The sequence below is a fragment of the Penicillium waksmanii genome (assembly GCF_028829765.1).
Source record: "Penicillium waksmanii strain IBT 27052 chromosome Unknown utg000001l:1.0-4852451.0:1.0-4856178.0, whole genome shotgun sequence".
In the NCBI taxonomy this organism is placed as follows: Eukaryota; Fungi; Ascomycota; class Eurotiomycetes; order Eurotiales; family Aspergillaceae; genus Penicillium; species Penicillium waksmanii.
This window is the reverse complement of record NW_026643248.1, coordinates 3659666-3671769: the sequence shown is the minus strand read 5'-3', so window position 1 is coordinate 3671769 and position 12104 is coordinate 3659666. Positions and strand designations below refer to the sequence as shown.

At 47.3% G+C, this 12104-nt stretch overlaps 2 protein-coding genes across 2 annotated transcripts; one reads left to right on the top strand and one right to left on the bottom strand.

Moving 5' to 3' along the window:
- Positions 1-2305: 2305 nt before the first annotated feature.
- On the bottom strand, positions 2306-3043 carry N7481_001329 (uncharacterized protein; the record flags this gene model as incomplete). Its single annotated transcript, XM_057260548.1, has 1 exon — positions 2306-3043. One exon carries the CDS (start codon positions 3041-3043, stop codon positions 2306-2308), a length of 738 nt encoding a protein of 245 aa, XP_057128380.1.
- Positions 3044-3772: 729 nt separating this feature from the next.
- Positions 3773-4347, top strand: N7481_001328 (uncharacterized protein; the record flags this gene model as incomplete). Its single annotated transcript, XM_057260547.1, has 2 exons — positions 3773-3892; positions 3943-4347. 2 exons carry the CDS (start codon positions 3773-3775, stop codon positions 4345-4347), a joined length of 525 nt encoding a protein of 174 aa, XP_057128379.1.
- Positions 4348-12104: the final 7757 nt, after the last annotated feature.

Genomic DNA, 12104 nt, shown 5'->3' with positions numbered 1-12104 from the left:
AAGGAATGTGGTCGCTTCATCATCCTAGAATGTAGATAAGAAGTTAATTCAGATTCTGGAAGTCTAATATCTCGGCATTTCCTCACATACGGTAGATAATATGCTCGCTTCCAATTCACGCCCTTGAAATCCCGGCAGTAGGAGGCTGACTGTTTGTCCGAGAATTGTGGCAGCTGCACCAAAAAGGAAAATGCAGTAAGTGAGTAACATATTCATTCAGATTGCGGCCGTCACAAGCTTCGGAAGATGACTGTTTCAAGTTCGGACACTCAATCTGTCAAATCATAGGCTTGATATGCTGCCGATAGCTGGGATGGCGGACTATTGTATTATGACTGTGAAACCTTGATTTTTTTCAGCAGGAACCACGCGAAATCCTAAAGATTCCTCTTGATAGGCGAGAAAACCAGAATCTATCAGCAAAGTACTGTGGGAAACGTTTGTGGTTACCTGGGAAGATTCCGTTGATGACCTCAAACGACCGGTAATTAAAAGCTGTTGTGACTAGAAACACCGCTTTGGGGGTCTGTGAGTCTTTTTTTTTTCAGCACCTCTTTGATAATTTTCATAGAATTTTTGAGGTTCTATCTGGCAACTTGGGTACCCTTGAGCGGCCGCAAAATTGCGAAAGGAGCGGTACGTCCGTAGCCAAAGAGCGCATAAAACTTCTACCGATGATTGTATTTTTGTTTGATAGCCAACATTATTGTATCAATTTTATGGGAGCAATGAAAGCTTGAGGCCTTTCAGCTATTGATAAGTGAATCGATTCCCATTTATAATTCCACGACAACTCATCATAAAAAAGTCTTTGCAGATACGTTCGGCATGAGTTCTTTGGCCAAGTCAAGATTTTGATGGCTATGTAAAATCTATCGGAAATGGAGTATGCTCGAAATCTCCTCCAGCTTTATTCGAAACGAGCTATAAGTAGTTTCGCGCGTGTCGCAAAATGCCTGGTTTGAAGAGCAAGACAGATCCTGGTCTGCTGAAGACACCCCATCTCCAGAAGCGAAAGAAACATGCGTCGTTTGTTTATTTATTCTACATTCATCTCGGCGGTCTTTGGCGGAACGCTTCAGATCATTGACCATAATAACCAATGTTTTGTGTATTCCACGGAGAACTTCGACTGCACCGGGATCTCGGAGCCGTTTGCGCCTCTTGACGGAATATCATGTTCCCGTAAGTAATGCAATCTACTGACGAAAAAACAATTTTTCTGATATCTTTGAGACCTGAGCCCAGAAATCAAAGACACACACGCCAATTCGTCGTCATTCAAAGCCATGCTATGTGGCTCCGGTCAGAATACTGCATGGGTTGAGGTACATCGAAGCGGCTTGATCAACTTCCATAATGAAGAAGGGGATGCGGCAAGTTGCAAGGTCGCGGAGCCCCTGGTTAAGGGAAGCTTGTGCACCGCCAGCAATAAAGCAAGGGCTTCGACGAAAGGCAATAAATCCCAACTGACTTCTTCGTCTACCACAACCATCCATGTGTCAGTGACAGCGCCATCGGCGGCCCCGACTACTCCCTCGGGCCCGAACAGCTCTTCGAATATGACAGATTGCTAAACACAAAAATTTGCTTGATTTTTTAAGCTTGTGCTAGGCTCTGCTGCTTCTATTCTATCAATTAAGTCTACAATTTGACTATGGAGCCCCAAGCCCGGCATGGGATGTTCTTCTTTCCTTGCACCTCGCTGCCCAGGTCTCCAATTTACAATTTACAAGCAGTCTACCTTTTTAGCACAAAAATAAAGTAAGAAAAAAAAATCTTTGTATGCCTGAAGATTATATGAGAGTCCTGCATCTATTGAAATAACATGAATAATCAACCCAATGGATCTGACAAAAAGGGAGCCAGAGTTTCAAAGCAAAAACTGGGTATTTGGTATCTAATCTCATGCTGTTGTCTACTTTTAGTATAATCGCAGGACAATAGATTGGTTATTTAATCATTGCCGCAGCATTTATCGGAATGGACAACCTATTTTTAGGTTTATGGTTCCAGAAAATGGTTCTAGAAACCGCTGAATCGATAGCATGGCTACTATATCAATATTATCTTCATGCATCACACGCGAATTACATCAAGATCTAGCTATACATTATTTATTTGCAACCGGAGGCAGGCGAGGAAAATCCTTTTGGAGGCAAAAGCAGTTTGATGTCACATTTTGGGGTAAATATTTCATACTTCAAGGCGGCTGGGACCTCAGACGTAAGCCATGAAATGGAAGGGGTGATCATTGCGAAACATGAACATCATGTTCTAGGTAGAAACTTGAATCTTCTCTATATTAGAAAGCCGGCCAGCCCTCCAATGTCAATCGACCGCGAAACTTAGGGTCGTAGGCAGGACTCGTATTGTCCAAGGTTGCTACATAGCGGTTGCGACCGCCCATTTTGGCATGAGTCTGGTAGTGAGCTTCCAAATTGTCCGAGCGTTTGAAGCTGCGATGACATTCTGGCACCCAGCATACGTACGGTCTTTCATCTGAGTGGCAGGTCAGATGTCTCTGGAAGGCCGCTCGGCGCCTGAATTGGCGGTCACATCCCGGGTATGTGCACTTGAACTGCCGCTGGGGTATTTTGTGTGGCAATTTCCGGAAGCTCCAGTCCGGAGGCACCTGAGAGAAAGAAAGAGGCGCGGCGTTCGCAGGCTCTTGAGAAACTGGGCTCGTTGCAAGCGCTTCATTGCTGTCAAGTCGCATAAAACAGGAGTTGCAGGTAGGGGCCACCTTTGCCTCAAGGGCATGAGGCTTGGAGGATGACTCTAATGGGGTGAAAGGATTCGAATTGGGCATATTTTCCAGCCAGCAAATGACAGGGATCGGCTCGCAATGGATGAAGCTAGGATCGGAAAAGTGTCCTGGTCGTTGAAAGCCGCAACCGACGACACCATTTCGATGAATCTGTCGCACGGTTTCTTCAGGACTAAGTACCCCAAGCGACTGTTCTGGAAAGGCCGTACGGATGGGACGTGTGATGAAGCAATTTTCGGGAATCGGGGGCCATTGATCGTACGGCTCTTTCATGATTGGTCTTTGACTCAAAGAATGCGAATTTATTTGGAAACAATCATTCGGAAATTGGACGCACGGGATATGGCTCTGTGACAGTTGGCTGCTTTGTACAGAGTAGAAGAAAGCGAAATGCAACATTGGCGATCGCATAATCCAAACACCAATCTGCGACGGGAGAGGTTTGGGCGGCAAGATTCTGAGCGTGAGATAGACCGAGGCCGCCAGTAGCTTGATACAAACGGCGAGCAGATATGTATACAAAAGAAAATGGCGATATACAAATCGATGGAATTATGGAAAGTTTCCTCAATACTTTCATGGAATACTTTTGACAGCACCCAGTTGGTGCATTGTACAAATATAGGAAAAATGCGTTTGAGCGATGTCTCATTTATCACTGTTTCAACGGCTGAAGTGACGGTGATGATTCCACGCTGAGACAACCAAAGCTTACTCCGACTGTGCCCCTTTTAAAATTTTCTCTTGCACGAATTTCTTCATCTTTTTCAGTAATTACCAAGTTAACGTTGCTTCACTTGTTTCAGACTGAGTTATTTGTCGACCACATATTCCTTGCTAATAAACAATTGGTTATAACAACATCATCAAGCGTTGAGCATTATGGAGAACCGAATTTGCTGGCTTTATCGGTCTTCGTGGCTATAAATTAGATGAAATAAAGCTTAAGCTGTTCATACTACACATATCCAGATTCTCAAATATATTACTTTGAACAGAGAAATGGATCCTTTTGCTGTGTGCCATGACCTACAAGGGGACGAAAAGACCGATTCCGATCCAACTTCAGGCCCAGATGAGCGACTGAACCCGGAATTGGCAGCTGAAGAGACTCCTACTCAGGTAAGAACTATTTTAACTTCTAATGTCTTGCATGATGCTAATCAACGCAGCCGGTCCCCCAGGGGCCAGCCGACGAAGAACAAACTTCAGCAGCAGAACCCTTCCAGCCGATACTACAGCTTCTTGCAGAGCTTGAAAGGGATGATCCAAAGCTCGCCTTTCAAGCAGCTCGAATTTTGGGACTCTATCGACGACTTTGGGATTCATGCATGTCGAAACATACTGGCAGTGAGAAGCTCCGTCAGACCAACCAGGAGTTGAGAAGGGAGAATACACGACTGGAAAATGAAAAGGGGATGCTTCTAGCTCATCATGATGAGCAGCTATCTCAGTTCGATCATTTAAATCAAGCATTGGAGGCGTCTCGGGGGCGATTGCTCAGCATTCTCAATGATTGGGAGCAGTGCTCGGAAGGCCAACTGGCAGGGCTGATGAATTGCGAGCGAGGTCAGTGATAGAATCTTGGTCAATCTATCTTCCACTGTACCTACGAGACAGTCAGGTAAATTGTGGTGTTTGTTCAAATTTATGTTTCGCCTCTCGATATTCAAAGTCGGATCCATTTGACCTCACACGTCACAGTAGATCATAAATAAATTAATGACATCTGGAGATAGCGAAAAGATAGGATGGGCGGTTAATTCCATAAGAGCTGCAAGGATTGCCTAATCTTATCTTCGAGCTGTAAGAAGAAAACCAAGCTATTCATATTTGTCGATGGAAGACCTGCTATGCGAAACGGAAGCTATTTGAGAGACATCACAAGACAGCGATTGATGGGGTCGTAGAACTTCGCCTTGCTTCACATACATGGCAAATCACATTTCCATGGAAGTTCCAGCTGAAGTGGTACTATCGAAAAGAATAAATATTTCTAAACGGACAAAGGACGTATGGCTCTGTGCATGAATCAAGGCCTATCAATGCGATAGAAAGGGAGATCGATGGTTTGCAAGGCCGATATGACATTCACATGGAATGCCTTCACTGTCCGTTTTCGACTCTCTAACTCCACTCCCTGTCGGTTGCAGCACCGGAGGAGACTATCAGTCTCTTCTTCCAGCAATTCGTTGGTCTCGCATAACTGGCGCCGTTCATATTCAAGCCGGATACTCTCCGCAGATTTCACAACATAACTTTCCCATAGACATAGATACAAATCCAAGAGTCTTAGGGCCGGTAGGGCGAGGTCACTATTGCGGCCTAGGATTTGCTTAAGTTGCGTCGTAGGGAGGTTGCTCAGTGCGGTAGAGCCTGGGGCGGGTGAAATATCCTCTGCGTTCAGCTCGTCACAAGTGTCCTCGGAGAGTCTTCGCTGTCTTTTGGCCGGCCGATCGGCGGGTGAAGGGGATGCCGCGAGTGGATTCATTAGGGAAGAATGGGAGAAGATTGAGCGTGCACAAGAGAGCGGGTTTCCATGGATTTTAAATACAGCACATTAATCTGGGAGAGAAAATCCCTGCCATCAAATATCCTGGGCCATTCGTAACCCGTGTTGCGTTGACAGACAGTCCACGCACGTTCTAACCTTTGATGCACGACGTTGAAAACCCGTGGCAAGAGCAACGCAGTTTCTGCAGCTTCTCAGGGCAATCTGGTTACCACTACGTATCGTGAGATCAATGATTATATTCCTTTCATGCCTGTTATACGCTGCAGTGCACGTTGCGCATCGTGTATCAATGCTGGTCGGCACTTTTCTGTAGCCCACATTCAGTACCTCAAGCAGCACTACCTCAGCACCCGTCCACGCAGACTACCCGCGTCCACTATGCCAGGGACCAGTGTGCCTTAATCCATTCACAGCTGGCTCTGCGATCATCCATCTCATACTGAATGGCCCTTCGGATACCCTCGTGTGTCGCGATTGCTCGTGCGACTCGCAAACTGTACGTATCCACCCTTGGATCCGCCAGCAGAGCGTCGACGACAGGGACATGTGCGCCTTTGACCGCCAACACCAACGGAGACTCCAGCCATCGGTTCTCCAGGTTGGGGTCAATCCTTTTGTGTCTTAACAGAGTCCGGACTATTTCCAGGTCACCCGCACGGGCGGCAATCCCCAGAGCCGCGTCATGCGTCGTCAAGGTTCCTTGGTTGATTCTGAGTCGCTGTCCTTGCTGCACTAACAGTCTCACAGCCTCCAAGTGGCCTCCTACCGCCGCTTGGCATAGAGGAGGATCCATTAAAATTCCACCCGTATTGATTTCGACGCCCCTCTGATTCATAAGGATTCTCATTGCGCTCACTCTGCCTGCAGCAGCGGCGGCAGAAAAAGGGGTCTGTCTTGCAGCGTAGATATTCAGATCGATACCTGGAGCCGCCAGCAGCTGCTCCAAAATCGTGGTATCCAACCGAGACGCGGCATGGTGTAGTGGTGCCGAGGGTGTGTCTAGCTGACCGGAGCCGCCGATCAAGTTGGCATCAATGTTCTTTACAGCGAGTAGCCTTTCCGTTATCTCGTCATATGACAGTAACGTCGACCACCAAAGCGGGGTCTTTCCAGCATTATCCACACAGTTCACGTCAGAATGAGGATGCTGGAGAAGGAGGTCAACCACTTCCAAGCGTCGACTGCGGACAGCAAGATGGAGTGCTGTCGCACCATGGCTATCGATCGTCGCCACACCAGGACGTTTTTGTCTCAAGAGCACATTCACAGCATCCACCGATCCATGAAGAATCGCCTGATGCAGCGCTGGCTCATCGAAATCATTTTGCACTAGGTGAAAATAGTCTTGCCCCTTGAGAAATACGGCCCTCATAGATGGCCGGTTATATCGGGCGGCCCATGCCCAGGGCGAACTGCCAGTTTCGTCGGGCAAGTAGGGGTCACTGCCTTTGGACAGCAACAGCTCCGCCAATCCAATTTTGCCCCACCAGACGGCGAGGTGGAGTGCGGTTTGGCCTCTCTGATGCCGAAGATCGACTGCACAGTCCGTTAGTTCCAATATGGGCCGCAGCGTCGAGCATGAGCCATATTTGACCGCACACCACAAGGCGCTTTCGTGCTCACGGTTTTGGACATTGATATCTAGCCCACTACTTTTCAGGAGGAGCTTGAGCACGGCGGATGAAGAATAGTTAAGGGCCCTCATAACCGGGGTTCTCCTACGAAAGAAGGCATTGACGTTTGCTCCCTGATGAAGCAACATGAGCGTAAGATCAACATTGTCATCTTTGGCGGCTAGGCCAAGAAGATTGCTGTTCTGATGTTCGATGTTGAATTGGAGAATTCCCGTTCGTAGAAGGTGGTTCAGCGACCTGCAGGATCTTGCAAGAGCGAACTTTGCGCTACCATGTAGGTATGCGGCAATCATCAACACTAGTTCTGGGGGCAAGTCTCCCATTTGAGACTATTAATCTATTTAGTTTCCCATGGGCAATGTGTCGTGAGAAGACTTAACGAACCATGATGTAAAAGAAGTGTGAGAGGGTGTGAAATTGGGAGAAACCTGGCAGAAGGCCAAGAGACACGAGGGCAGCTTTATGAAGGGCTCCAATCCTTGGCCCAGTCCATCCGACTAGAGCGTCCAGCTATAGGTCGCATCATGCTCCTGGGATCTCTTCGGTGGATCCAGGGGTTTACTTTCTGATGGCAAAATCAGCATTGAGGACCCAAGGCGCTTTGTTACTCCTGGGAACGCCGAAGCTATTCCCCGGGTCGCTACAATTCTCTCAGCATGTCACAATTGATGTGACTCCAGATCACAGGCTATTTCTGTCCAGAGAATAAAGGGTAAAAGTGTCAAGGTATGCTGAATGCCGCGACGGTCCAGATAACACCATGTATTTTCAGGCAGCATCGGATCCAGTATGCCGAAAGGGCTCACTACTTACCACTTTAGGAGCCGTACAGCTCGCCACCAAAGCCTTGAAGAATGTTAAAGGAAACGCCGTCTGAAGAATACCATGGCCACGGTTGTTGGTGTATTTAAAGTAGACTCAGTGTCGCTTCGATTGCATCTCACTTTTATCAAAGTTTCATCCAAATCAGATATCCCCAAGCCACGAACTATCTCGACCGCTCTTCTTATTACAAATTGCTTCGCCATTTTGATAGAAGCAAGAGAATACATGAATACATCTGCGATCGATCCAATTTTGACTATTTATTTCCACAGCCATGACAAAACCTCATGGATTGGCAGCCCCATGCTCTAGCAAATTACGACGACCCTGCATTCCCTGTCGCGTTGCCAAAAAAGGATGCGATAGAGATATACCCGCCTGTCAGTCTTGCTGTGACCGTAGGCAACCGGATCTATGTTTGTATGAAGAACTGGTCCCTTTGGCCTTGGGACACAGGACAATGCCGGCAGCCCAGCCAGAAAGCTCGAAGCGGCAAATGGCTGTCTTCGAGGCCGAGCAGACGCAGTATAATGAGCGAAATGAGAAGACCATCGATTCACAAAGAGAGACTTGTGAGACCGGGCAAGTTGCCAATCAAACGGGGTATGAATGCCAATCTCCATCTGCCGACGTCTTATCTTCAAGAGACTTCCAAGCCAGCAACGGCCTGATAGAAAATTGGAAAAACGAAGGCGAAGTGGTGACATCGCAGAAGTCACCTCCCAATCCCGTCGGCCGCTTTCCGCTCAGTACAGGCGATCCTGAGGAGCGCCCGAGCTCTTTCGGCTCTTGTACAACGCAGTCATACTTTGATATGGCACTTCCGGTAAGTTGTGCAGTCTCGTTGTATATTAGCATTCACGGCTCACGCTATTCCAGGTTTCCTTGCCACCTCGGCTCCAACCCCAAATTCCAGCCACTGGCACTCCTTCAGCCGAGAGCCGCCACGCCTTTCATCAGCTCTTACTGGTTCTAAACTACTTATTCATTACTGCAATGCTCCCTGGAAACGAAGGCTCCTTGTGGGCCATAATATACCGGAATGACCTTGACTGGGAGAAGAGTTTCGTATTGCAGTACAGTCAGTTGCAGTCCTGGCTCACTGATATCCGCGACGCTTTAAGCGAATCTCAGGGCTTGCATACTATGTCCTGCGAAGAGTTGGAAATGCAGATCCGATATATTCTGTTCCTTCTCGGACAACATTCATCGCAAGAGTCTAGCTTTGTTCAAAAGTGTTTCGAACAACCCTGTTTTCCTTACAGACCATTTGGTGTGGGAGCCAGCATCGCTCTGATATGCTACGCTTTCATGGGTATTGATGCTCTGCATATACGGGGCTACGAATTGAAAGAGATCTGGTTACGTGACGAGCTATTCTATTCTGCCATGCTGGAGCATCTGAGAATGTCACCAATATTCTCCTCTGACCTCTCGATGGGGCAGCTGCAGTCCATCCTCACAAGCCTTCAAAGGGCGTTCCAGAACGAAGAAGTCAGGGTTGCGGCAGTACTTCCCCAAAGAATTGATGTCAAAAACAGAGCGGAGGTGATAGACTATTACACGCATGCATTCTTATCGTTAGATCCGCTCCTTCTTCTCAGAATCTCTCTGGTTTGGGGGATTAAGCCATTTGCTAACTGCACCACTCGTGATTTGGCCACCACCTCTGCAATTTTGTTCGACAGCAAAAGTCTGATCCGAGATCTAGAAAAGGATATCAAAATGATCCCTGAATTGATGCAATCAAAACCCGATCGCATCGTGGTCACGGAAATGTTTCATGTCAAAGCGTGGCAGGAAATCCATCGGGGTGGCGACCGAAAAGAATTGTATATTAATGTCTTTTATGTTTCTGTCGGACCTATGGCACAGCGGATGACCTAGAAGGGGCTGGTATATTGACTGGATTATCAGATACGAGAAAGAAATCTATTTGCTAAATTCGAATAGAAAGGTCTATTTTGAAGATTTTTGATCGTATGTATCATAACCGAGAGAGTAGGCTGCGGTAAAGTTATGGGAAAAGAATCATGCATGCCTTGCCGTGGTGAAAAGTACTGAAGTTACCGAACTCGGTTTGATGGCATAGCTACAGCCCGATGGCTATTCTTAGTCCTATGCAGCGTAGACAGTACCCAAAAAGACTTCTCTGTGGCGAGACTGAGAACCTCTTTCCACAATCACAACGTTTCAAATTTTGGCCTCCCTGCGGGGGATGAGAGGGGCCGAGATGTGTGTTTGTGTATCATTAGTTGCTACACTGGTGAAATCAGTTCAAGTCTCAACGACATAGTGCTAGGTGAATCATCACTGAATGATTTAAATTATGATCCATCACCATCCCATTTCAAAATCTGTTTTGGACAACTGCATAGCTGCATAGCTCGGCGTGATTGCTTTTCTCTCGACATCATCTTGCATAGAAGTGTCTTGGTTGATTTTTTTACGCTACATCACCCCCCTTATACAAGCCTTTGGATCGCCAATTTGTCTATCCCAGCTTCGCCGCATTGCTTTCAGGCCTGTTCTGTATTCACGACTACGAAAAAATGGATCTCGATGGCAAACCATTGTACAGACACTCAAAGCTCGACTTCAATCGCTTCCGTAAAAAGCCCGTCGGTATGTGATATCTGATTCCGGCTATGGCAAATATCAATGCTAATCCTGATCAAGACAAGCCTCCATCTCCGATGCATCGCTCCTCTGAAGCCTTTGTGAACCGGCTCCCTTTTCTATATTCGAAAACCGAGGAGATTGTCTGGAAATGGGAGCAGTCCAAGTTCTGTGGCCAGAGCATCAACACTACCTTGCAATCCACCATCATGCCACAGGATCACCCTTCCAACAGACCGGACAGGGCAGACAAATTCGTTTGTATGCTGAATGGAAGTGTCGTCGTGAAACCTCCGGCCTACCTGACGAATCTGAAGCCGGAGGATTATCAGGTGGGATTTCTGCATACAGAAAACCTGACAGATATGAAGATCATTCTCCTTGGGCTACCCGAATGGAAAAGACCTTCCAAAGTCCGGGAAAGCATGCTTCGTTTTGAGAATTTGCTGGCCGGGAAAAGTTTTCCACTCTTCTACAATTGGTCAACCGAGTACTGGATCTCAGATTCGGTCATTCTCGATCCACGGTCAACCGATGAGGTGGAGATGATCAGTAAGGGGAAACGGACGGCAAGTAGTCAAGATTTGAGGTACCTTTGCGCCGGCCTTCCGTCAACCACGATAGGACCTCTTTTCAACACGCTTGTGACCTCGGGGAATGCAGACCCAGCCTGCTTTGAGTATTCGATGGGGTTCATTTGGATTCATGCGTCGATAGATGGGAGGAACTTCGAGATAGACCTTGACACTTCTATCTATCCGTCTTGCGATCGCGTTGATTACATGCTACAACAGATGAGAGAGAGGTCGTGGTTGGTTCAGGCAAAGCTAGCGATCAAGCTCGAGAGGTCCAGCAGGGTGAAAGCCGCTATCTCGGTTCAGGTTCTGGGCGTTTCTCAAATTCGCGTCACTTCTACTCATAAACCAATTACTCATCAGTAGGATGTGTTTCAGAGCCAGGTGCCATACCTTCGCCTGGGCCATGCTATTTGTGTCAAAATGTCTCTTCAAATTCCATCATCTTCATATCAAGTTAAAAACAATTGCGTTATTCGTCGCGTTGCCGCTGTACCGGAAAGACTTACCGAAGGGACGAATTGGTATAAAGAATCGGCCACTGAGCAAAGATTTACCTCTGTGTAATACGTAATATCGACTGACTCGGTTGGTAGGTATATTCATAAAAGGTACATTTGAAAAGCCTTTGCTGTATTCGCAGAAGACAGATGTAGTGTATAACACGTAGAGAAAGCACCAGAGTGGTCCTAGTCCAAAAATACAACAGCTGCTAGTCGTAAGGCAAGAGTGTAGTCAGCGTGAGAGAGCCCATATGACGAATTCTTGATGAATCTATGCATAGATAGTGTCCATAGAGGCCCCTGAGCCAGCCGAATTTTATCCCCGCTGCGACCGCCGGGTCTGCTCCGTCTTCTGCTCCGGCCCAACTGGCGCATCAGTCATATCACTTTTGATCCGCTCCTCTGCTTCCGCCTCGACAGCCTCCAGCCGGTGGAGAAGGTCTGCCAGGTCCCTGCGGAGATCCTCGATACACTTATTTTGGTCCGTCAATTTACAATCTAGGGATCTGGCCTTAGGTTAGCCCTTTGTGTATTGCTTGGAGGAAATGTAAAACTCACTTCACCCGCACGTCTAATCTTCAAGTATCATCTGTTAGTAAAGACTTTGCTTTCACGGTAAGGGGTGACTCGGACTAACTCTGCGAGGCATGTGAGGGTAAGCAC